Below are 24,990 nucleotides of genomic sequence, written 5' to 3'. Positions count from 1 at the left end.
TTTTCGGGTTTTAAGTACAACTTACGTTATCAGCCGGTACAGCAAGATAAGCTTTACACAAGAACGTCCTCTTAGGTCCGAATCCAAGCAGGTAACATAAGCGAATGACAAAGGAAAGATAGTTCATACATAGAAGAGCAAGAGTCCATGGAATAACATGTCCATTGTAGTTCTATCTCTTCTTCTTTGGGGTACTTGTTGATTATTTATAAAATTTATCGTAATATTTAGTTTACACTTTTTTAAAACCCAAGTCCACCCAGGAGAAACAGTACAAAGGTCAGAAAATAAAGTGATAGACGAAGGACGTTGTTGCTATTTTCTCATTAAAAAAGGAAATGTTCAATAAAATTTGAGAGAGAGTTTAGGAAAAGAGAACCCAATGAATTGAGGACACTAGTTCAGAATTCATAGTTGTATGGGAATTACCTGGCACTGAAAGACTCAATCATTTTTAATATCTCTCCTATTAAGGAAGAAACACCGCAAAGTTGAATACTGCTCTTACAACATTTATCTTTCGGTGAAAGAAACAATAGAATTATTACACAGATAAAAATGTACTAAAACTGGGTACAAATAATACTCAAGAATACCGAACAAACTTAGAAATGGGTGCTCGTGAATAGGCATTGACTATGGTGCTACAAACACAAATTGGAAAACATAGTGTGGCATCGATAGCTACGATGCCACAGTTAAGATACAAGTTCTTAGGTTGGCACTATGACACCGACGACAGCGCCCTCTAGCCGGAGCCGTGCAGCTCTACGAGCGTCGCTCCAGATTCTGCCCATTTTATCAAGAGCAGACGACCAACCAACACTGTTTCATTTTCATAGTGGGCGAGCCACTACAGATTTAGCCTGTGTTAGCTTTGATACATACGGCTTCGCACCTACGTGCTCATCTTTACCAAAAGTTACGTATATGTCATTGACTAATATTCTCTATTAAATGCACTTTTACAAGCAGTACTGAGATTGTTACCTCACCTGCTCCTACTAGCTTCCTACATTCGGCCTGCCCTTCCGTTTTCAGGAGCAGACCCACGCGCCTCCTTCCAGGCGGGATACAAAACACAGGAATACAATATAGCTAATCAGATGTAACACAATGATTTCTGTAAGGACTCAAGCAAGTGAAGACAACATTCCTACGTCTAACCCTTCAAGAACGTGTGTATCTACACGCATTACAATAAACGTTAAGGTCTTATAAAAAAAATACCAAAATAGTGGTGAACGTATAATTATGAAACACAGCGTCCGACAAGGGCCCACACTAATTTTCGTTAACATCTAGAAGAGGACGTCTTATACGAGGTCTGGCCACGGCGTGCCAAACTTCACGCATGCCGAGTGTGGCTTCTCTCACTCCTTCCCAGAAGTAGCCCGCGACATTTCATTCAGCACTGCGGTGAGGCATTTTTCGGTCGGTACAACTCTCTTCAGTCCAGCAGAATCGTGATGTCAGGGCTGTTAACCTTCCCTATTTACTCGTGGCATAAAGGACGTTCACAGGTCCAGTGGCTGTTCGCAAAAAAGAGGTAGTCTAGCGATCCTTTAAGAATGAATGGGAATGACAGAAGAGAGGGATGAGAATTCTCAGAGTATATAATATCACGCAGCCACAAAAGTAATGGGTACTGCAAATCTGCTATGACATGATATTATAATCCCATACAGAGAGATATTGTCAGGGTGATATACCCAAACCATCACTTGGTGGCGGGAGGGGGGGGGGGGGGGTGGAGGTACGAAGACATAACATATAAAAATATTCGATAACGACCGATATTAGTATCATACCCATCGTTTCCTGGATCATTAGACTTATTGGTGACAGCCACGCTGACGTTTCACCCAAAAAGTTGGGTTTACGGGAGAAGGCGGATGGAGAGAGACAGTGACACATTAGCATACCTCTATAGCATATGAAGGAATTCCTACCATAATTAGCAGACTATCACTTACTGAGTGAAAAAAATTACTGTGACTATAAGGCACTCTTTGCACTCCGTTGCTGAGGTTTTAGAGTAAAAAGGAGTGACATAAAAGCATAACTCAGAAACGCCTCGAGCAATTTCAAAGATGACTCATTATTTGCGTAAAAGAACTGCGGAAGTAGGATACGCTTACTATCGCTAGGCTGGAGATGACGATAACAAGGGGTGACAAGTAGAACCGTCCGAAAACGACCAGTTGGTATTTCTATACATTAAATGAATTCGCAATTGCGAATAAGGACAACCATCAGCTGTACAATGGAATGACGACAGTAAAAATTTGCGCCGGATCAGAACTCGAACCCGGATTTCCTGCTTATCGCGAGCGGTCGCCTATCAATTGGGCTATCCGTACACGGCTCACAGCCAGACCCAAACTTCCATGTGTCGTCAACCATGCGCCTACGACCCGTACTCGAACATCCATTATGTATATTCCCGTACAGGTTAGACGTTGTACTTGAAAGTCGCTTGCACGATATCGACAGATAAGTACGATCTTGCAGTGCCTTTGTTATTCTGATTACGATGCAGTTCCAGAGGATGTTGTAAAATGCATGAACCACGCCGTGTTTCGAGGTCAAAGATCATGCCACACTGCCCTTGTATCACAGATACATTTGCACTCCCTAAAATCGCGCGGTGTTAAACAGAGGAGACGGTTCTATTTCTCGAAACGACGTTAGTTAAGGGGAGAATTACAAGTTTCCACAGAACCAAGAGAAAACTGCAGGATGAAACCACAAGAGATACGGATAAAATTTGCGTACAAATATGTGTGGAGTATGTTAAATGTATGTCAAACACATATTTTTGTGTGAAATACGAAGGTATATGACATTGCGTACACGGGCGAAGCTTTGAGCAAAAAGCAAGTGTGTTCGTTAAATCTGGAAAATTTGCACTTTTCACATGGTCAGTTATATATTACATGCTCACAAGCGGCACAGCTGAAAAATTTATGTGTTTTTGCAGTTATATATCTCAAAGTACTTGAATAAACGTTTTGAAATTTAATGTAATGCTCATAAAATCATACCCTCTCATTTATTTTGAACATGCAGAACTGTTTGCTTTATATATGTGTATCTATGTACAATGAAAAAGAGGCAGATAAGTTATCTAGAATACTTTCTTATAGAGATGAAAACTTGTTTGTAAACGTATGTTACTGATTCTCTTGGTGAATAAGATTTTTGGAGGAATTTTCCAAGTTAACCAAAGCATGCGCAAGAATGAAGCTTTTTATGGCAAAACTATGAATTAAAGGAAATCTTACTCTCTCACAAAATTAATAACATGCATGATTAGTGTTAATTTGATCTCTTTGTTTTCTTTATGTCACAATAACGCAATTGGTTGAAAGTCTGTAATTTTCGTCCTGAGATAATTTCGTAATTGTTAGTGTCTTCTTATGTTGAACAGTCTTTTTTGACAATAACCAGAGTTTAATTTTTGGTGAGAACGTCTTTCAGTAAAACCCTCCTCCATCTTTCGTATTAAAGTTTCGAATATTTTGTCGTGTGTGCATTGCACCTTACGCCACACGAAGCCACACATTGCTTCTGACAAGCAAAAACTGAATTTTGTAATGAGTAGTTTATTTTTTCTTTGGCTGCTGCATCTGCTGATTTATGTTTGCTTTCGAGAACGTCAATACACCAAACACAGAACAACACGCTGAGCGCAAGGTAATTTTTTTCCAGGGCAGATCTCACTTTGCATTCTTATTAGGAAACAGTTCGTAGGCAGGATTATCAGGTGTTTAACGCTAAGCAAACAGATTCATTTACAGTGAACAGTGCGGGTAATCTCAGTTTTTTTCTGATTACAGCAGCATTTTCTTTTTCTGGACTGCACTCCATGTCAGGCAACTTTCATAGCATGTTTCAGTTAAATAGTTTTCAATCAGTACGCAATTAGTTACTTTTGACATTTAATTAGCTCAACTTTCATTATTTAAAATTCAGGCATCTCACTGAGTTCAAAGTTTTGTTTCACGACACTGTTCACATGCGCAGCACAGGGCTAACCAACAGTCAGTACTGCTCAGCGTTTGAATACGATAACTGAAGTACACGTCGCACGAGGAGGAAATTCTTGAAAAAAGAATATTGTGTATTTTCATTTATAGATAGAATTTTATGGAAAGCTTACACTAGTATTATTTTTTAGGATAGCGTGTCGTCATTAACTGGATTCACAGATTGTAGATTCTATTAGCAAGAAACTGGTCTAAGTAGCTTAAAGTAGTATGTTACCCTGTGTCGGACTGAAGTGTGTCGGTGTTGGTGGGTATTAAACTCTGCCATTCGATCATAACGGCCACGTTGTATGGGGTCAGACAAATCGTCACCTTTAGGTTGGCCGCTCTGTGTGCTCGGCATCACGTAAAAGCCCCTCAATCATATTACAATGATATCATGATATGTTGCAAAGATATCCTCTGATTCATCATAGAAAAATTGTTTCGCGATGATATACGAGCCGCAAAGGATTATGGACACACGATTCAACACATGGGTGAAATTAAAATGTGAGAAATTTGAGTGAAACCGTGGAAAATAGAAATAATCCAGAATTCTGCGAATCTTGAGTCTCCTTTGGCTCGAGAGTCCATTATCATGTACCTATTTTATGTAACTGTCTCTGTTTTAGGATTCATCACGACATATAATTGTTCCTTTGCTTTGAAAATCATTAATACATCAACAGGACAGATGCCGATGACGCAGCAGAAAAGGAACTGGAGTGGTCTCCATGCAGAGTGCAATTATCCGTAAGACCAGTTGCTTCTAGGTTCTTCCACGGTTCCTCTAAATCAACTGGACAGGTATTATTTAAGCTAATTTCCTCTTCTTTCTTGTCTGTAGCAACTTCTGGACTATTTCCTACGACGTTGTCGTCGAAGCAACGATAGTAGCGTGGTGGTACAATTTCTACTCTGCACGGAACCGTGTATTAGAATGATCAGCTTGGCCCAGAAAGCACCAGCAACGCTTCAATATGACGGTGACTTCTATGAAGCTAACAATATGGAATACAGTAAGAATGTACAACATAGTAGAAACAGTTTTCCAGTGTCTAATCTAAACCAATAAGGCAATTCCTAAAAATCCAACACGAATGTCAGTTACAATATTCACTGCTAAGAGGGTCTTACACCAATGCGTACATCCCTATAACGAGTAATCGGAAATTATCGTATTACATCTGAAATTTCCATAATACACTCGTGGAAATTGAAATAAGAACACCGTGAATTCATTGTCCCAGGAAGGGGAAACTTTATTGACACATTCCTAGGGTCAGATACATCACATGATCACACTGACAGAACCACAGGCACATAGACACAGGCAACAGAGCATGCACAATGTCGCCACTAGTACAGTGTATATCCACCTTTCGCAGCAATGCAGGCTGCTATTCTCCCATGGAGACGATCGTAGAGATGCTGGATGTAGTCCTGTGGAACGGCTTGCCATGCCATTTCCACCTGGCGCCTCAGTTGGACCAGCGTTCGTGCTGGACGTGCAGACCGCGTGAGATGACGCTTCATCCAGTCCCAAACATGCTCAATGGGGGACAGATCCGGAGATCTTGCTGGCCAGGGTAGTTGACTTACACCTTCTAGAGCACGTTGGGTGGCACGGGATACATGCGGACGTGCATTGTCCTGTTGGAACAGCAAGTTCCCTTGCCGGTCTAGGAATGGTAGAACGATGGGTTCGATGACGGTTTAGATGTACCGTGCACTATTCAGTGTCCCCTCGACGATCACCAGTGGTGTACGGCCAGTGTAGGAGATCGCTCCCCACACCATGATGCCGGGTGTTGGCCCTGTGTGCCTCGGTCGTATGCAGTCCTGATTGTGGCGCTCACCTGCACGGCGCCAAACACGCATACGACCATCATTGGCATCAAGGCAGAAGCGACTCTCATCGCTGAAGACGACACGTCTCCATTCGTCCCTCCATTCACGCCTATCGCGACACCACTGGAGGCGGGCTGCACGATGTTGGGGCGTGAGCGGAAGACGGCCTAACGGTGTGCGGGACCGTAGCCCAGCTTCATGGAGACGGTTGCAAATGGTCCTCGCCGATACCCCAGGAGCAACAGTGTCCCTAATTTGCTGGGAAGTGGCGGTGCGGTCCCCTACGGCACTGCGTAGGATCCTACGGTCTTGGCGTGCATCCGTGCGTCGCTGCGGTCCGGTCCCAGGTCGACGGGCACGTGCACCTTCCGCCGACCACTGGCGACAACATCGATGTACTGTGGAGACCTCACGCCCCACGTGTTGAGCAATTCGACGGTACGTCCACCCGGCCTCCCGCATGCCCACTATACGCCCTCGCTCAAAGTCCGTCAACTGCACATACGGTTCACGTCCACGCTGTCGCGGCATCCTACCAGTGTTAAAGACTGCGATGGAGCTCCGTATGCCACGGCAAACTGGCTGACACTGACGGCGGCGGTGCACAAATGCTGCGCAGCTAGCGCCATTCGACGGCCAACACCGCGGTTCCTGGTGTGTCCGCTGTGCCGTGCGTGTGATCATTGCTTGTACAGCCCTCTCGCAGTGTCCGGAGCAAGTATGGTGGGTCTGACACACCGGTGTCAATGTGTTCTTTTTTCCATTTCCAGGAGTGTAGTTTTAATACACGACACTGATCTCATATTAATCGCCATAGTCTCTTATTGGCGTTGGCAATTTGATAAAACTGTGTTTATAATCAGAAGAAAACTCACCTGGAATCGTAGTACTCCAGTAGGGGGTTGTGCATAGGGAATGCCACGGAATGCCGTGTAGGACGTGTTGTATAAACTTGTGGCCGTGGTTCCTCGTAGAGTACCCTGCTGCACCGTCACCAACACGTCCTCAGACTGCAAGTTAAACATTTTAAAATATACGCTATGTCCACAACAACAAAATACACAATTTTTACACTGATGAGTCAAACATTATGACCACCATCCATTGCGAGACTGAACGGGGGCCTGGTTGTGTTTCAGGAACGTGATATACGAGGATGAGTCAAATGAAAACCTTAAATATTTATTTAAATATTATTTATTGTGCAGAAGTGGTATAAAGCTGTATCACGTTTCAACATAATCTCCCCCACGCTCAATGCAAGTCCTCCAGTGCTTACAAAGTGCATAAATTCCTTTAGAAAAAAATTCTTTTGGAAGTCCGTGCAAACACTCATGCACCGCGTGGCGTACCTCTTCAACAGAACGGAACTTCTTTCCTCCCATTGCGTCTTTGAGTGGTCCAAACATATGGAAATCACTTGGGGCAAGGTCTCGTGAGTATGGTGGATGAGGAAGACACTCAAAATGCAGGTCTGTGATTGTTGCAACTGTTGTACGGGCAGTGTGGGGGCTTGCATTGTCATGTTGCAAAAGGATACCTGCTGACAGCAATCCACGTTGCTTTGATTTGATTGCAGGCTGCAGAAGATTTTTTAGGAGATCTGTGTATGATACACTGGTGACAACGGTCCCTCTAGGCATGTAATCCTTCAAAATGACGCCTTTTTTGTCCCAAAAGAGAGTCAGCATAACCTTCCCTGCTGATGGTTCTGTTCGAAACTTCTTTGGTTTGGGTGATGAGGAATGGCGCCATTCCTTGCTCACTCTCTTCGTTTCCGGTTGGTGGAAGTGAACCCAGGTTTCGTCCCCAGTAACGATTCTCGCAAGGAAGCCATCATATTCTCGTTCAAAGCGCCGAAGAAGTTCTTCACAAGCATCAACACGTCGTTCTCTCATTTCAGGAGTCAGCTGCCGTGGCACCCATCTTGCAGACACTTTGTGAAACTGGAGCACATCATGCACAATGGGGTGTGCTGGCCCATGACTAAAATGTAAACATGCTGCAATGTCATTCAGTGTCACTCGGCGGTTTTTCCTCACTATGGCTTCAAGTGCTGCATTGTTCAGTGGAGTCACAACTCGTTGTGCCTGACCTGGACGAGGAGCATCTTCCACTGAAGTCACACCATTTGCGAACTTCGTACTCCATTCGTAGACTTGCTGCTGTGACAAACATACATCACAGTACTGAACCTTCATTCGTCGATGAATTTCAATAGGTTTCACACCTTCACTACGGAAAAACCCAATAACAGAATGCAGTTCTTCCCTGGTGCAAGTCGCAAGTGGGGCGGCCAACTTTATACTGATACTGCAACGGTGTGTTTGCATCTGCACTATGCTGCCACCTACAGGCCATTCTGCACGCAGTTTGTAGCACGCTTACCAACTTACAGGATAACGGGCCGAAATTTCGATTTGTTATTACAAATTTAAAGTTTTCATTTTACTCACCCTCGTAGTAAGGGAAGCATAGCAGAGACGAACGGAGAATCATTCCAGCGACAATACTAGGTCCAAAGCTTCAAATCCTCTGACATAAGCGGCTTTCACAAACGTTTCGTTGTCATGGTCCGCTGAATGTAAGCGAGCATCTCAGCGAAACTGCTCTGTTGTACACTTGTTACTTTCATGAGCATCTATTGAAAGTGTTTCAAAAGTCTCCGGAACCAAGAGAAAGCAACAAGGTGTTTGGCGTACACGCTACATCACAGAAGATGATAAAGCAAGATAATTAGCGATCTGTGCCAGATTTGACGACAGTACAATTTTCGTGCAGTTAGAAGTATTTCGGAGCGTAGCGTGCAAAAGTCCGTGCGTGAAAATTTTTTACCATGACTCAGAAAATTAAGAACTGGACACCCCTTTAAAACACTAACTGTAATTAGTGTGCACAGCAGAATGGATAATGCGAACAATTTATAGACGGACCCGCAAGAGCAAAGCTATGAACAAATAAATTTGATATGAATGAACGGTATTAACATAAACAAGCTTTGTATTAACACAGTAATTTATACAACTAAAGACATATTAAACCGATCAGACCATAAAAGACCTGTTGTGGTGACGGTTATACTGAAAAACTCATACATCCACCAAAGCAATATTGGACTTGAGACAGATTGTTGAAATGACTTAGAAAGTGCGAACCAAGAGTTCCACTACGACACTGTTGCTGCTAATCATGCTCACCGTAGTGATTCACCAACAGACGTGCAGAATGCTGCCATCGTACGTGGGACTCTGCAATAGAGGACGAGCGTGCCACTTTCGTCAGCACCAACGCTGGACCGCTTTCGTCTCCTAAGATATGCGCCGAGATGCACACGGCTTTCCATTTCCAAATGAACGCTACTGATGTGCACAAAATTGTGCACACCTTCGCATCCCTGCGCCAACACTTTCGGTGCGCAGGAGGTGCGCACACTCCTCCATCTCTGAATGAACTTTTATTTTCTTAGCTGACTCTTATGCCTGTTATTTCTTACCGTCAAACAGGACATACCTGCCAATCGCAGAATATGTACACTCAGCCAGCTAATAGCGAGGTTTCTTCAAGCACAATAATCCCGCCAGGACAACGCATCGTATTAAAGTCCCAATGACATTCTGATTCGTCAATCTACTTCAAAAAAAATTGCTCCTTCTGTTCCATCTCTGTGACGTCACATACGTTTTGCCGTCGCACATTTTTGCTCCTAGCAACTAGTCTCGTATCAGAGGTTCTCTGAATTACAAATCTGCACCTGAGGCTGGGCCATTATTTTCCTCCAGTTCATGTTTCTTTCGACAGTCATAAGACTTTTATCTCCTGAAAGCACTCTCCAGAACACGAGAAAGTGCTGTCACCCTCTGACAGAGTTCTTTCGCTGGCCTGAGCTCGACCTCAAGGCAGAGCGTGGTTGTACAATGCACAGTGGCTGACACGCTCAGCGTCCCGACTAGGTCGACGTCAGATGGCAGCCTTTTTCGTTGCGTTCGCTGCCCTGCCTGTCCTAGATCCTGCGTTCTTCGCATTTCCACGCATTCTCAGAAAGGATAAAGGAAAAAAGGAGATTTATACCATGTTTAATGCAATGATATAAGCCGGTAGGGTCTCAGTACATTCAGTCACTGCAATCCAGTCTATTTTACAAGGTGTACAACATTGCTTCGGCCGTTTGCCGATAGGTGGCAACAACGGTAAGTAGCGGTGGAAAGAAACAGATCGCAGACGTCGGGCAGTTATCTTGGACCTCGGTCAACATAACCTCATTCAAACATTAGTCGATTTGTGTCTGCATCATAAAACTGTTCTTGATTGAAAATGTCAGATTACGAGCCTAGTTCTCGTCATTCGCGGGAGGTGTTACCGTTTTGTTTCAATATGAAGAAAACAGCTGCTGAGTCTCATCGAATGCTCTCAGGTACGTATGATAAGGAAGCTATTAGTGAAAGAACGTGTCGTGAGTGGTTTCAACGCCTCAAGAACGGTGATTTTAACGTTGTAGACCGGCATAGTGGTGGAAGAGAGGATGTTTTCGAAGATGTAGAATTGGAGACATTGCTGAGTGAAGACTCGCGTCAAACTCAAGAAGAATTGGCATGATTGGTGGGAGTGGAACAGCAAGCCATTTAAAAACGTCTCAAGGCTATGGGCATGATTCAGTTCGAAGGAACTTGGGTCCCGTTTGAGCTGAAACCAAGAGACGTTGAACGGCGTTTGTGTGTTTGTGAACAGTTGTTTCAGAGGCAAAACGGAAGGGATTTCTCTATCGCATTGTGACCGGGTACGAAAAATGGGTTCATTACGATATCCCTAGATGCAAAAAATCATGAGGATATCCCGGCCATGCTTCCACGTCGACGGCCAAACCGAATGTTCACGGCTCCTACATCATTCTCTGCATTTGGTGGGCCCAGCTCGGCGCCGTGTACTATGAGGTGTTAAAACCAAGTGAAACAATCACAGGTGCTCGTTATCGAACGCAATTAATACGTATGAGCAGAGCATTAAAAGACAAACGGCCGCAGTACAGCGAGAGGCACGATAAAGTGATTTTGCAGCACGACAACGTTCGACTCCACTTTGAAAAGAGGTCAAAACGTAATTGGAAACGTTAAAATGGAAAGTGCTACCCCACCCGCCGTATTCTCCAGACATTTCTCCCTCTGACTATCACCTGTTTAGATCAATGGCGCATGGCCTGGCTGACCAACACTAGCGATGTCATGAAGAAGTCACAAATTGGATCGATTCGTAGATCGCTTCAAAAGATGAACAATTTTATTGATTCTGGATTCGTAAACAGCCCAAAAGATGGGAGAAAGTAGTGGCCAGCAATGGAAAATACTTTGAATGTTACATGTGTAACCAATTTGTTTCATTAAAGCCTCAAATGTTGGGGAAGAAAACGGCGGAAGCAAAGTTGTACTCCTTGTAATAAGATATTGCTGTCGTATCCCACACGCTTATTACCTTGTAATTTCTGAGTCATTCTCAGATTAAATCAAAAGGGCATGTGAAATGGCTTGCTGCTTTTCAAATGTCCACAACTCATTATTCAACATACAACTCTGCAAGACCTGTACATGAACATGATAGCCCAATGACTGCGTCGATAACGATTGCAATGGACGCAGGATCGTAGAAACGTGTTCTTTCGTCGGATGTATCACGTTTCTTGTTACACCAGCTCGATGGTAGTGTCTGGAGATCCCGTCATCCAGGCGAGTAGCTGCTTATAACATGCACTGCGCCACGGACGTAGGCTTGTGAGGGCAGTATTATGCTACGGCGGTCAATCATTTAGGCTTCCATTGGACCGGTGGTGGTAATCAAAGGCACCTGGTCAGTTTGAGCATTATTGCGAACCACCAGCATCCTTTCAAGCTTGATGTCATAACTGTCAGCGATGACATCTCACAGCAGCAAAACTACCCATTTTACAATGGCAGATAGGTGCAGCCGTGGTTTGAAGAGTATGGTAGTGATCTCACGTTGATATATTGGCCAGCAAATTCGCCTGATATGAACCTGAAGGACGCCAGCTCAGCGGCAATAAACCGTCTGTCCGTAATTTATGAGAACTGCTTGATAGGTGCATTGACCTCTGGTGACACATACATCCAGAAACCTCCCAAGGACTTGTCGAATCCATGCCAAGCAGAACTTCTGCTGCATTGCGTTCCACAGGTGAACCATCACTCTACTAAGCAGGTAATCTTTAGGTTGTGGCTCATCGTTGCCTCTTGGGCAAAAAACTATTTAAAAAGCAGCAATCCTTTTGCAATAGAATAAAAGCGCTTTGCAGACAATATACTCTATTATGCTCTATGGTAAGTTCTATTGACAGGATTTCATCGTGAATTTAGAAACAGGAGCAATACGTCAAGCTGTCCTGCCATGACAGAAATATTACTTTCAGGATAACTGTGACATAGTTGGCCCAATCAGATGGTGTGCACATACAATGCATTTCACTAATCCATTTTCATTCCTTCATGAAACTGCGATGTAGATACTGGACAAGAAAATCAGTTATACGACTCGAATGGTATACATAGCTTTCTTTGGCGACAGCAGGAGAATGAGCTCAAACATATTATCCACTACAGCTACCAGTACTGTAAGACAGCACTCGCTGATCATCGAAAGATGGCTCATGAAATGTACAAAGTGAACCCGAACACCACTGACAAAATATTGTAGATGGTTCAGGGATATTTTCTAAGTTTGTATTAGGAATCAGGGGTCTCTGATGTTTCGTCAACAAGGAACTGCACTTCGTTTCATTTCTTACCACCCAATCATTTTTGTACATGTACTGCATTCACCAAATATCTTCATAACAGTGCAATTGTCAACGGTATGTGCAGTGTGATTTGTTTGGTAACTTATTGTATTGTATTGTATGTATTGTATGTTAAGCGCAGGCCTAGAAACGACGGAGAGGCTCCGTCCCCGCCACAGCTGCAGTGGTCCACAACCTCACGACGACCACCGCAGTCCACTTCACCCCTCCGCCGCCCCACACCGAACCACACTTTCAAGGTTATTGTGCGGTTCGGCCCCCGGTGGGCCCCCCAGGGAACGTCTCACACCAGACGAGTGTAACCCTTATGTTTACGTGGTAGAGTAATAGTGGTGTACGCGAACGCGGAGAACTTGTTTGCGCAGCAGTCGTCGACATAGTGTAGCTTAGGCGGAAAAAGGGAAACCAGCCCGCAGTCGCCGAGGCAGATGGAAAACCGCCTAAAAACCATCCACAGACTGGCCGGCACACCGGACCTCGACACAAGTCCGCCAGGCGAAGTCGTGCCGGGGACCAGGCGCTCCTTCCCAATCCGGAAAGCCGTGCGTTAGACCTCATGGCTAACCGGGCGACCTTTGGTAACTTAACTTCCACTTGCGGTACTACCCAACCATGATATCACTGCACTTGGTGTCCAGTGACAATTATCAGAATCATGCGGAGATATTGCAGCAAATAAGTACAGTGGTGACCAAGGAAAATGCTTCGCACTGTCAATACTTTCAGGCAGTTGTGCATATACAGGGGGTGGACAAAAATGGGAAAACACCAAAAATACAAGATATTACCATGCCTAATACGGTGTAGGAAAGCCGTTGGCATACGATATAGCTTCCAGTCGTCTCGGGATGGATGACTACAGTCCCTGTGTGATTTTCAAGGTAATCTTGTACGATTCTTCCTGCAAAAGAATGGCAAGTTCAGGTAACGAAGATGGAGCTGGATCACTCATCCTTTTTTCCAAAGTAGACAACATAGGGTCAATAATAATGAGATCTAATGACTGTGGTGGCCAGAGGAGGTGAATTCATCTTCGTGCTCACAAAAGCAGTGCTGGACGATGCGACCTGTGTGAACAGGAGGCCTGTCATCTTGGAACACAGCACCAGCACTAGGGAACAAACAATTTAACATGGAATGGACCTGATCAGCCAAAACGGTCATATAAGCCTCGCCATTAATGTGACCTTCCAGAGTACATATGGGGCTCATGACATACCATGACGTGGCTGCCCAAAGCATCACTGAATTCCCCCTCCCCCTCCCCTCCCCATTTTTCACACCTGTGACGTAAAGTCGGTCAGAGGATGGAAACAGAGGGCAACAGGACTCATCTGACCAAATCACTTTCTTCCATTGCTTCGTAGTCCTGTATAGTTATGGCACCATGTTTCACTGTTATGAGTATTTGCTTTGTTGCTGAGTGGTTTCGGAATTCCACTTCGCGTAACAGTTCGTGCTTATGGAGATCTCTTTGACTGAATTTTCTCATTTAGAGAAGACAGAAGGAACAATCTGTTTTATTTGTTAAAATATTCTAAACCCTAGATCGCACAACTATTTCTTTACTTCAAACCAGCGGCTTCGATAGACTTTGCTGTAGCCTTCAGGTCTGTGACAAAGTGCATGTACATGGATTTTGTCTCATATCACGAATTAAGACATGATATTTGAGATACAAGCTTTAGTTTGGTCTTACAAAAATGGAAGTGGAACTGCACATTTACATATCTTTAAAAATGTTTTTCTTATGAAATGCGTTCATTTTAAGTTGGACCTCATGTAAAGTTGCCATAACTAAATTTGTTATAACTAAAATATTTAAGAACATAAAGCACCTTGTGCAAATAGTCAAGTCCACATATATACCGCTAACAGATGATTATTAGGTTACAGAAGCACAGTACGCATTAGCACATCTGTTTACATAAGCTGGACATGGTCTAAACACTGAAAATCCGCCTGAAACGGCGTGTAAGGGACAACTGAAAGTTAGTATTGCGAATATAACACTGGTCTAGCGTATCACGGCCACTATAGTCCGATCCACGAACGATGAAGGTTCGCACATGTCGAGGCACGGACAGGAATGGCATTGCTGACGATTTCAAGCTACAGTTGAAGTATGCTTTCCTCTTGAATACCACCACCGTCAGCGATGACAACTCCCACAATTAAATAGAAATTCACTAAACAACTCCTTATGGTCACGTTTAATACTCGGATTACCTACGGCGTTCAGAGCAGGGTGCTTAGAACACTACTGAACGCGCATTAGCTGTCGGAGTATGCTTGGCGTAGATGCGCAGAACAAGCCTAAACTCGACCGTCATCGTTCGTGACTAACTACAGATGGCTCTTGCATTGGTACCGTGCGATCAGAGCGTAAATAGTTCTCTGTTCACATTTAAAATTAACTACTTTAGTGAGTGACCTCTAAGAATAGTAACGATGATAACGAAGTCTGTCGAAACTGGTTGTTTTAAATAAAGAGCCGTGCGGTCTAAGGCGTCTTTTCACGGGCCGCGCGCTTCCCCCCGTCGAAGGTTCGAGTCCTCCCTCGGGCATGGTTGTGTGTGTCGTCCTTGCAAGGGAACCTCCCCATCGCACCCCCCTCCGATTTAGTTATAAGTTGGCACAGTGGATAGGCCTTGAAAAACTGAACACAGATCAACCGAGAAAATAGTAAGAAGTTGTATGGAACAATGAAAAAAAATAATAAAATATACAAACCGAGTAGTCTATGAGCAAGATAGGCAAGATCAAGGAATACATATACTCAGGAGCGCCGTGGTCCGCTGGTTAGCGTGAATAGCTGCGGAGCGAGAGGTCCTTGGTTCAAGTCTTCCCTCGAGTGAAACTTTTATTTTCTTTAATTTCGCAAAGTTATGATCTGTCCGTTCGTTTATTGACGTCTCTGTTCACTGTAATAAGTTTAGTGTCTGTGTTTTGCGACCGCACCGCAAAACCGTGCGATTATTAGATGAAAGGACGTGTCTCTCTAATGGGAACTGAAAACATTTGATCTCAAGGACACAGGTCAACCGATTCCTTCACACGAAAACACATCTGACATATTCTATGCGACATTGGTGACGGCATGTGCGTCACATGACAGGAATATGTTGTCGACCCACCTAACTTGTACACTTGGGAATGGGTAAAAATATTCTTCTACCTTGCCCGATTTAGATTTTCTTGTGGATGTGATAATCACTCCCAAAAAAGTGATGAAAACATAAGAGTTTGTCACATAAACTGCAACAAATGAACAATGAACAGTTTTCCCTGTGCTCTGTCAAAACATGTATTTAACGTTTTCAAATTTTTCCATGTGTAGACCGTCAAATCCTGCATATGTCCAAGCAAATCTGAACGTGTCCTGGAATTTTGGAGAGCGAAGTTGATTATGTGTGAGTGCCTGAACTTTGATAATTGTCTGAAAATAAAAAATTAAACTTTTCACTCGAGTGAAGACTTGAACCAAGGACCTCTCGTGCGGGAGCTGCTTACGATAACCACGGGACCACGGCGCTCCTGGGTTCGCAACATCCTTGATGTTGCCTATCTTGCGCATGGACTACTCAGTTTGTATATTTTGCTTATTTTTTTCATAGTTCCACACAACTTCTTCTTGTTTTCTCGATTGATTTGTGTTCAGTTTTCAAGGCCTATCCACTGTGCCAACTTATAACTAAATCTGAGGGGGGTGCGATGGGGAGGTTCCCTTGTTAGAGTAAGTTAGTTTAAGTTAGATTAAGTAGTGTGTGAGCTTAGGGACCGATGACTTCAGCAGTTTGGTCCCATAAGACCTTACCACATTTTAAACGTTTTTAGCAAGAAGCCCCTTTGTGTTGTTCTGGTGCTGACGGTTCGCGAGTACAACATTCAGTTCTGCAGTGACTTTTGCAGCTGCCATCCTCTAATTTTTCGCCATAATCCTCTTCAATGATAGTCTGTCACTATCACTCAACATCCAGCTTTGTCCGCGTCTGACTCAGCAGCTGACGTTTATTCCGCCTTAACTGTATGCAGTATAAATCTTCGATGTTGTGCCTCTTAAAACTCCGAACACTTCGGCTATCTTGGTTACAGTTGCACTCGCCACGCGAGCACCAACAAATTGCCACGTTCGAATTCACTTAGCTCCGACATAACGCGTTCGCAACTACATAGAACACTAATTTTTGAGGACATTTCACATTTCTCGTAGAGAAACAGCGGTTTAGCTAAAAGTGTTTTAAAAATTGATTACAAACAGCAGCTGACGATCGTGGCGTTACAACACCCGCTCCATTCACGGCTACCGCTTACCATCACGGTATGAGGGTCTGAGGATCGTCAAATATCGACCGAAACCGGTTACCATCGAAAGAAATGTTTTTTGAGACCGATACTGTTTCTAACCCATTTTTAAAGTACACATAACACTGTTCTGACCATGAATAACACTTGCGACGTATTGAGGACATTACACAAGTGCCGTTCGTGGCCAAATCCAACAGCGCAAGCTGCAGGCTTTGTTAGCATTTGCATTTACGTTCAAACATGCATTTCTCAAGGTGTTTCCATGTCTGTTCCCAACCCCTGTACCACCAAGTGGTTCAGCGTACCCTCGTGAAATGTCATCACTAATGCAGTGTAAAGTTATCTGTAATCACGAATCCCCCGAGAGTGGAAACAGATGATAATGCAGGAATGCAGACACATTCAGTTGAAAAAGAGCTTGTATTCAAAGTTGTACAGTTTTGCCGGGAGAAAAGAAACCAGAACGCCACTACAGGAAGTAATCTAGCGGTCGGCAAAAATGCTTGGGAAGTCAGAAAGAACAGCAAAATACATTTTTAAAGACTAAGGAAGTGGGAGAAACAATGGAAACAGTTAAAACTCCTAGAAGACAAATGGGCCTGGAAAAGTAGTTTCTCGACATGCCTTCGATAAAGCACTTATCTGGAAAAAAACTTTTGGACTCTTATGAGCAGAAGGAAATCTCAATTGAGAAAGCTGCTTACATTTTCCAAATCTGAGATAAGTTTTCGGAAGGAAGAGAAATATTTCAGAAAATTTTGAAAGATATGGGATTTCGTTTAAAAAATGTAAAAATATATTAAAGAGCACACAGAAACAACAAAAAGGGGCCAAATAAACCAGCGAAATTCACAGACCAAACGTAGGTTCGTACTCATTAAAGCATGAAAAAGCGCTGGCAGCACGAGACAGTTCCGAGTGTAAAGAGCAATAGCATTGCAGGTTGTCCATGCTGAAGGAGCAGTGGGTTCATAAAAGGAGCAGAGTTAATTTATGATTCGAAATCTAATACTTAAGGTTATCACGATGATATAAATGGAGATGTCTATCAGAAAAGTTTGGAAGAGAAATAAATTTCTAGCATCCCAGCTAGTAATACAGCTGTTCTCGATAACGCACCGTATCATACAGTTTACTAAAGCCCTCGCTAACGCAAATTGCAAAAAGCACATAACTGAATGGCTCATTTAGAACAAAATCCTCGAGTTTAACAAGAAATGAGCTTTTAGAAACTGTGCTTTATAAAAAGCCAAAACCTGTTTTTAAAACAGATTCAGATTTAAAGAGTAAGGGATATAGTGATTTGAACACTATAGAGTTAACCTGAAATGAATGAAAAATTGCAGAAAAACGTTTCTTCCATTGATTTAACTACCCTAAAATTAGTAACGAAAGAACAGTTATCTAAGATCTGTTAAAAGCTTGACAACATGTAAAAGGAAGTGAACACGAAAACTGGCGCAGAGCTGGGTCAACGTAAGAAGCAATAGATAATATAATAATCAGTGATAGTCTGGAGAGTGAAGATGAATATGCAGTACGTGATGACGACAGTGCTATGGAAACTGACGTGGCGGATGAAACTGGAGCGGATTCCATTAAAACAGACATAGCAGATGACGAACCCAGCGTCTACATCTTGTATGAAAGACTATGCACATCTTAACTGTCATCGCCAATGTTAGAACAACTTTCATTGCATCACTGTGGTTGTATCGTCCATCCTTCCCTCTGGACTGCGATTACGCATTGACTCACGATAAGCTGGCCGAAGCACCCTCGCTTCTAAGTGCAATAATATTGTGGTCGAATAATACTAGCTGTGGACGACAGTACTCAAAACTTACATTCAGTACTGCTTGGGTTTGATTTTCCGGCAGTTTTAGTCATGTGTTAACAGTGACACATAGTAGTATGGATAGATTTACTGATAAAGAATTCTCCGATATGCAACAGGTGTTGATGTGCCGGCCCACTCAGCAGGTGGCGCACCATATGCAGGATTTCTCTCGCTGTGGGCGAGAGGGTATGAGCATGACCCGTGGTAGAGTGCCTATATAAATCTACGGAGCCTGCTGTTAGCACCGGCAGTGTCGACGAGCTGGCGACCACAGCGTCTGTGTGTAGTCCGGCTGTGAGGAGTGGAACAAGCGGTACACTAGAAGCAATGGCCGAGAGAGACGCTTGGTGGTTGGCTGCTCAGTGGCTAGACAACACGGATATAGCGGTGGCTACTGCACGGTGGACGGTGTTCGGTGTTGTTCTGGTGCCTGAGACGGCTGTGGTGGGAGAGGACGGACGTTGAGCCTTTTACTGTGTTCCCTGTATGCAAGATTCCCCCAGCGAGAGTATCACATTTGAGAGCCTAGGCCTATGCTTAGTTGTTTTGACACTGCATTGCCTGAACATACAGTTCTCATAGATTTTATGTACCTTAGATCACATTTGTGATGAATTTGTAGTGTTCTATTGGTTTTCTGTCCAAGCTATTATGCACACAGCTTTCAGTTTTTCATTTTTGAGGATTTAACCTGTGTGCATATATTTATTATTGTTTCCTTATGGAGTTCCTTGTGTATAAATAAATTCTACCTAGAACTCAGTTTTGGTTGATGAAAGTGTGCTGAACATTAATATACACTCCTGGAAATTGAAATAAGAACACCGTGAATTCATTGTCCCAGGAAGGGGAAACTTTATTGACACATTCCTGGGGTCAGATACATCACATGATCACACTGACAGAACCACAGGCACATAGACACAGGCAACAGAGCATGCACAATGTCGCCACTAGTACAGTGTATATCCACCTTTCGCAGCAATGCAGGCTGCTATTCTCCCATGGAGACGATCGTTGAGATGCTGGATGTAGTCCTGTGGAACGGCTTGCCATGCCATTTCCACCTGGCGCCTCAGTTGGACCAGCGTTCGCGCTGGACGTGCAGACCGCGTGAGACGACGCTTCATCCAGTCCCAAACATGCTCAATGGGGGACAGATCCGGAGATTTTGCTGGCCAGGGTAGTTGACTTACACCTTCTAGAGCACGTTGGGTGGCACGGGATACATGCGGACGTGCATTGTCCTGTTGGAACAGCAAGTTCCCTTGCCGGTCTAGGAATGGTAGAACGATGGGTTCGATGACGGTTTGGATGTACCGTGCACTATTCAGTGTCCCCTCGACGATCACCAGTGGTGTACGGCCAGTGTAGGAGATCGCTCCCCACACCATGATGCCGGGTGTTGGCCCTGTGTGCCTCGGTCGTATGCAGTCCTGATTGTGGCGCTCACCTGCACGGCGCCAAACACGCATACGACCATCATTGGCACCAAGGCAGAAGCGACTCTCATCGCTGAAGACGATACGTCTCCATTCGTCCCTCCATTCACGCCTGTCGCGACACCACTGGAGGCGGGCTGCACGATGTTGGGGCGTGAGCGGAAGACGGCCTAACGGTGTGCGGGACCGTAGCCCAGCTTCATGGAGACGGTTGCGAATGGTCCTCGCCGATACCCCAGGAGCAACAGTGTCCCTAATTTGCTGGGAAGTGGCGGTGCGGTCCCCTACGGCACTGCGTAGGATCCTACGGTCTTGGCGTGCATCCGTGCGTCGCTGCGGTCCGGCCCCAGGTCGACGGGCACGTGCACCTTCCGCCGACCACTGGCGACAACATCGATGTACTGTGGAGACCTCACGCCCCTCGTGTTGAGCAATTCGGCGGTACGTCCACCCGGCCTCCCGCATGCCCACTATACGCCCTCGCTCAAAGTCCGTCAACTGCACATACGGTTCACGTCCACGCTGTCGCGGCATGCTACCAGTGTTAAAGACTGCGATGGAACTCCGTATGCCACGGAAAACTGGCTGACACTGACGGCGGCGGTGCACAAATGCTGCGCAGCTAGCGCCATTCGACGGCCAACACCGCGGTTCCTGGTGTGTCCGCTGTGCCGTGCGTGTGATCATTGCTTGTACAGCCCTCTCGCAGTGTCCGGAGCAAGTATGGTAGGTCTGACACACCGGTGTCAATGTGTTCTTTTTTCCATTTCCAGGAGTGTATATTCGCACCTCCACAAGTATCAGTCACCTCCAGTCCTCAGCCTACTGCTGCTCCAAAATCTAGCGTATAAATGAGTTCACTAAAAGCAATCGAACAGCAGCATAACGACTCTGTGCTGAGGAGGAAAAAGAAAAATTAACAGCTTAACGTCCTGTCGACAGAAAGGCCATTAGAGATGGAGCACAAGCTAGGATTACTAAGGGATGGGAAATGAAATCAGCCGTGCCCTTTTCAAAATAAGCATCCCAAGATTTGCTTGGAACGATCAAGGTAGTCGACCATAGATTTTAGCCATTGTCCCAAATGCGAGTAAAGCGTGCTAAGCACTGCACCGCCTCACTCGATGTCTCTCCAGACAAGTCTTCGCTGACATCTGGGCTCAGTTAGAAGTGAGACTCATCACTTAAGACAATGCTACTTCAGTCAATGAGATTCCAGGCCGAAGGCCAGCAAGGTCGACGGATCCCTCCCCAATTGCAAACGTTTGCAGCTTTATGGGCAGGACCGTCCAACCAGCTCGAGATTTCGACGATATAACCTGCCATTGAACATAATTTGGCACGACATCCCTCAAGAGGACATCCAACGACTCTTCTGTCAGCACCAAACCGATTAAAGGCTTGTATAAGGGCTGGAGCTGGACCAACCCGTTACTGACTTGCTGAATTTATGAAGCTCTTTTTCTTGAATAAATCATCCAGTTTTTCTCAAATTGTCATCATTTGCTTGTTTGTACATGAAAATCGCATCTACATATTTCCGTCCCATATGGATAATTTTCTCGTGGTGCGTCTTTTTTCCTTTAAATTGTATATTAGAACTTGTGTATTGAACTGGGGACGTAGAAAAGACTGAGAGGCTTCGTCCTGCCGTAGCCCTCAGTTGTTCACAACCCCACAACAGGCTACAGCAGTCTACCGACCCCACCGCCGCCCCACACCGAATCCAGGGTTATTGTGCGGTTCGGCCCCCAGTGGACCCCCCGGGAACGTCTCCTACCAGACGAGTGTGACCCCAAATGTTTGCGTGGTACAGTAATTATGGTGTACACGTACGTGGAGACAGTGTTTGCGCAGCAATAGCCGACATAATGTAACTGAGGCAGCATAAGGGGAACCAGCCCGCATTCGCCGAGGCAGACGGAAAACCGGCTTAAAAACCACCCACAGGCTGGTCGGCACACTAATCCGCCGGGCGGATTCGTGCCAGGGACGGGCACGCCTTCCCACTCGGGTAAGCAGCACGTTAGACCGTGCGGCTAGCCGGGCGGGCATATTAGAACTTACTCATATTTCCCCCTAGTCCCAAAGGCGTCGCCTTGGTGATACACCATCACATCAGTGCTATGTCTATGTTAATGTTGTGACGCGCTGTGACTCTGCTGTATGAGAAGCACATCATCTGCTGTGCATGTTATCGTGATAGTTGCATTCCCTAGCCTTGGCATACACATGTCGTGATTTTTTTCGAAAACGTGGCGTCTCGCAACGCTGCTTTGAGTACCACACCTATGCACGCCACCTTTGACACCCAGTGTGCGACTGGGTTGGGGATTGGGGGGTTGGGTTGGTTGGGAGAAGAGACCAAACAGCGAAGTCATCGGTCTCATCGGATTAGGGAAGGAAGTCGGCCGTGCCCTTTCAAAGGAACCATCCCGGCATTTGGCTGGAGCGATTTAGGAAAATCACGGAAAACCTAAATCAGGATGGCCGGATGCGGGATTGAACCGTCGTCCTCCCGAATGCGAGTCCAGTGTGGTGCGACTGGGACAGGAGGCTGGATAAAGAGATAAGGTCACAGCGCTGTGCATCCCTCAATGCGTGTTGCAGCACCTCATTGTGAACAAACAGAATGATTCTACATCAATAATACAAAGGCGATCGGAACCAAAATTTCTCGCACACGTTTTTTAAAACTTTGCTAAAATATATATCAACAGCTGTCGATATATCACTCACCCAGTCGCATGAGAGGTTTTTCAAGGCTAACCATGTCATCACAAATAATGTTGCTCACGGTCATTTACAGCTTAAATAAGAGCACCTGTAGATGTATCATGATGAGGATGGTTTTAGATCGTTAGTTTTCTCCAGTGATGGTGTTCGAAAATCCATGATATAGTGACATTGAAGTAATATTATCCCTAGATGAGCAGAATTTTTTATGTAGTGTTTCAATGCAGAAAGCTACTTTACTCTACGGACTCTGTCTCCCTGTCAATGATACACGGTAACCATACTATAACAGCAGGAGACTTCCCATGGGCAGTTAAATTATTTAACGGGAGAGAGTGCATTCATCTATAGCACCACACTGTTAAGTATTTAATGTATTTCAGTCATGCAATTCAACATGTTCTGGACTATCGACAAAGTTAACAGTCACATGTCTACAGATTCTGTAAGAGAATGTGGACCAAACTGATATAGGTGGGGCACTTTCATGCAAGAAGAAGAGAAAATGTATGATTTAAATGTAGGGATAGGACTACAATCTTATTTAAGTACCTACATACATCCAACTATCAGTCTCGAAACGTGCTGCTGCTACGGTCGCAGGTTCAAATCCTGCCTCGGGCATGGACGTGTGTGCTGTTCTTAGGTTAGTTAGGTTTAAGTAGTTCTAAGTCTAGGGAACTGATGACCTCAGATGTTAAGTCCCATTGTGCTCAGACTCATTTGAGCCATTTTTGTCAGGGAAGTAAAGAGAAAAGATAAAAATTGTGTTTTGCTCAAGGCGGGCCCTCTCACTAAATAAATCTGTTTAGATTTTCTGTCAGTATTCCAAGCCGCTTAAGGCAAGGGATGGGATTCTTTCCCATGTGCTCATGCAGCTGCCCTCATCGTCGATAGGGTGTGAAACCCTGACCTTCCTTTCATGACCAAAAGAAGAAAACGTCCACAAAAAATAAAAACTGAAAAAGAAATGGAGACACCAAGTGAAAAGTATCGAACAAGAGCGAACGGCAGTTTTCGGCTGTTTGCTGATGATGCTGTGGTGCACGTGAAGGTCTTGTTAAGTATTGTAGAAGGGTACAAGATAACTTGGACAGGATTTATATTTCTTGTGACGAATGAAAAAGTGCTCTGAAAGCAGAAAAATCTACATCAATGCAGATGACTAGGAAAAACAATTGTGTAACGTTCGAATACAGTATTAGTAGTGTGCAGCTTGACACAGTCACGTCAATTAAAAGCCTGTAATAAAGACGGCCTAAGAAGATCCCTGACAGCTCGCAGCACTGTTGCCAGCTTCCAAGTGTGAAATGCAAATGGCTTCAGGCGAAAACAGTTACTGTCTGTAGCAGGGGCAGCCAAGATTTAGGCTCACGGAAAGTGCCCTGGTACAAGTGCCATAGCGCTCAGCCTCGTTGCACGCTTTCCTCACCGCCACGCCACACTGTCTGAGTGTGAGGAGGTGGAAGAGGGGAACCTATGAATGCACCACACATAAATGGCAGTGCACTCGCACTGCATACAACTTGGTTTTATATTTCAGATTTCTCAGTAACATAGGTCAGAAATAACAGAAATTTTCAGTATTATTTAATTATTTTTAGCGCAGTGAGGACATTATTTTTGTCTGGTACAAACTGTCTGCATATGGACAGACGCAGACAATTTCGCAGATTTTCGCGCTCAAGATGCCACGTAATCTTGACTTATTTAGTTTCATAATCGAGAACGTCTTTTATGTATGTCGATCGAAATATTGTAGCATTTTTACAACCTCGTTATGGAGAAGTGCAAACTCTACCTGAGAAAACAAACGTACGTGGACAGTTTTAACGTAAAAGGAATTGTCATTAAAATGAGAATTACCTTGTTAATCAATCAGTTACATATGCACGTGTAAAGGGACACTTTCAACTGAAACGACAATTGCTCTCGAAAGCATCTCAAAAACAGATGTAAGATGTTCTCAAAATTGTTTAG

At 44.5% G+C, this 24,990-nt stretch overlaps 1 protein-coding gene across 1 annotated transcript in view; it reads right to left on the bottom strand.

Moving 5' to 3' along the window:
* The window catches only part of LOC126176750 (juvenile hormone esterase-like), a 128,030-nt gene that overhangs the window by 88,976 nt on the left and 14,064 nt on the right, over positions 1-24,990 (bottom strand). Inside the window, exon 2 of the mRNA XM_049923917.1 lies at positions 6,761-6,895. Within this exon, the coding sequence (XP_049779874.1) occupies positions 6,761-6,895 (135 nt within the window). The remainder of the gene's footprint in view (positions 1-6,760; positions 6,896-24,990) is intronic.

Source organism: Schistocerca cancellata, chromosome 3 (assembly GCF_023864275.1).
Source record: "Schistocerca cancellata isolate TAMUIC-IGC-003103 chromosome 3, iqSchCanc2.1, whole genome shotgun sequence".
In the NCBI taxonomy this organism is placed as follows: Eukaryota; Metazoa; Arthropoda; class Insecta; order Orthoptera; family Acrididae; genus Schistocerca; species Schistocerca cancellata.
This window is presented reverse-complemented; position numbering and strand designations above follow the sequence as displayed.